The sequence below is a fragment of the Babylonia areolata genome, chromosome 33, assembly GCF_041734735.1.
Source record: "Babylonia areolata isolate BAREFJ2019XMU chromosome 33, ASM4173473v1, whole genome shotgun sequence".
NCBI classification, from domain to species: Eukaryota; Metazoa; Mollusca; class Gastropoda; order Neogastropoda; family Buccinidae; genus Babylonia; species Babylonia areolata.
This window is the reverse complement of record NC_134908.1, coordinates 17,571,283-17,573,782: the sequence shown is the minus strand read 5'-3', so window position 1 is coordinate 17,573,782 and position 2,500 is coordinate 17,571,283. Positions and strand designations below refer to the sequence as shown.

Below are 2,500 nucleotides of genomic sequence, written 5' to 3'. Positions count from 1 at the left end.
AAAATGTTTACCAGCTAACAGCAGTACAAAATCATCACCAACAACTCGAAACGACTTTTTTTTTCTCTCTCCAAAAGTCCAGGTAGAAAAGGCTTTTAAGGTTTCACATTCATATTAAAAAACGTAATAATAAAAAAAAAAAGAACATGCGTATTTGAGAGTAATTACGCCGTACAGGCACAAACACATTACACTCCATTTCGCTCACTACGATCGGCTTCGGATCCACTCTGTTTACGCATACCCAGATTCAAACACTCGACTGTTGGCCGCCGTTCTTTCTCTGTTTCTGGACCTTGCAGATTGGAATGAACTTCCTCTTTCGCTTCGTCAAGTCTCCACACTCAGCTCTTTCAAGTCTGGCCTTAAAAAACCCACCTCTTCCCCAAAATAGCCTCCCTTGCCTGCCTCTTCCTTGTCTTTAGTTTCTACAGTTTTAGAGTTATGATGCGTGTGAATGACTGGTGCGAAAGCGCTTTGATTTGTCTCTGCACAAGATCCAGCGCTATATAAATAGCGTTATTATTATTATTAACACAGAACAAACATCTGGCCTTGCTGTGTGTCCCAAACCCCCTCCCCTCTCCCCCCCCCCCCCCCACCTCCCAACCCTCCAGGCAGCGCAGCAGAAGACAGAGGAGCGGTCAGTGGCGATGATGACCAGCAGACAGCCCCCAGGCAGACTGACCGGAGGGGGTCAGCAGTTCCACAGCAAGTACAGCGGACGTCACAACGGGGGACAACCCTGCTTCACTCTGGAGAGGAGCGCTGAAAGGGCTGCCAAGGTAGAAGGGCGGGGAGGAGGGGGGGGTGTGGGAGGTCAGGGGGGCTGGGGGGGGGGGATAATGATGATGATGATGATAGTAATAATTATGATAAGGACAATGATGATGATGATGATGATGATGATAGTAATAATTATGATAAGGACAATGATGATGATGATTAAGGAGAAGATGATGATGATGATGAATGATGAGAAGAAGAAGAAGGAGATGATGATGATGATGATTATGAAGGGGGATGATGATGATAATGATGATTGAGAAGAAGAAGAAGAAGATGATGATAATGATGATGATGATGATGATGATGATGATGATGATGATGATGATGAATGAGGAGAAGAAGGAGATGATGATGATGATGATGATAATTATGAAGGGTGATGATGATGATAATAATGATGATTGAGGACAAGAAGAAGAAGATGATGATGATGATGATGATGAGGGTGATGATGATGATGATAATGATGATTGAGGAGAAGATGATGATGATTATGATGGGTGATGATGATGATGATGATGGGTGATGATGATGATGATGATGAATGAGGAGAAGAAGGTGATGATGATGATGAAGGATGATGATGGTGATGGTGAAGAAGAAGAAGAATGATGATGATGAGGAGGAGGAGGATTATGATGAATTGATGATGATGATGATGATAATGAAGAAAAAAAAAAGATGCTGAAGAAGAAGGAGGAGGATAATGATGATGATGAAGAAGAGGAAGAAGAAGAAGATCATGATCATGATGATGACTGAGAAGGAGTAGAAGAAGAAGAAGAAGAATGAAGATGATGATGATGATGATGAAGAAGACTGAGAGGAAGAAGGTTTGGTGTGTGTGTGGGTGAGTGGATGAGTAGCGTGAGTGTGTGAGTGTGTGGGTGTGTGGGTGAGTGGATGGCTAGCGTGAGTGTGTGAGTGTGTGGGTGTGTGGGTGAGTGGATGGGTAGCGTGAGTGTGTGAGTGTGTGGGTGTGTGGGTGTGTGGGTGAGTGGACGAGTAGCGTGAGTGTGTGGGTGTGTGCGCCAAGGTGAGACTGACCACACTCCATAGAAACATGAACATTTCTTTTCTTTTCCTTTTTTTTTTTTTTTTTTTTATCCTGGTGACTTATTTTCAGCGGGTACCAGACCAAAGGCATCACACTGAAGGCGATAGGCTAAAGGAAGCATCTTTTCTGGTCAGTATTTAAGACTTTTTTTTTCTGCACTCTTAATTGGCCCTTATTGCACTGAACTTCTCTTCTTCTTCTTCTTCTGCGTTCGTGGGCTGCAACTCCCACGTTCACTCGCATATACGCGAGTGGGCTTTTACGTGCATGACCGTTTTTACCCCGCGATGTAGACAGCCATACTCCGCTTTCGGGGGTGTGCATGCTGGGTATGTTCTTGTTTCCATAACCCACCGAACACCGACATGGATTACGGGATTTTTAACGTGCGTATTTGATCTTCTGCTTGCGTATACACACGAAGCGGGTTCAGGCACTAGCAGGTCTGCACATATGTTGACCTGGGAGATGGTAAAAATCTCCACCCTTTACCCACCAGGCGCCGTCACCGCGATTCGAACCCGGGACCCTCAGATTGACAGTCAAACGCTTTAACCACTTGGCTATTGCGCCCGTCACTGCACTGAACATATCATTTTTGTTTCGTTGGGCATGTGATTTATATGCTGCGCTTTTCGCTTATGACAGCAGCTT

At 44.7% G+C, this 2,500-nt stretch overlaps 1 protein-coding gene across 1 annotated transcript in view; it reads left to right on the top strand.

Annotated features, from left to right (window-relative positions):
- Nucleotides 1–623: 623 nt before the first annotated feature.
- LOC143276894 (uncharacterized) overlaps nt 624–2,500 on the top strand; it is a 10,854-nt gene continuing 8,977 nt past the window's right edge. Inside the window, exons 1-2 of the mRNA XM_076581549.1 lie at nt 624–785; nt 1,916–1,975. Coding sequence (XP_076437664.1) covers nt 654–785; nt 1,916–1,975 — 192 coding nt within the window. The 5' untranslated portion in view covers nt 624–653. The remainder of the gene's footprint in view (nt 786–1,915; nt 1,976–2,500) is intronic.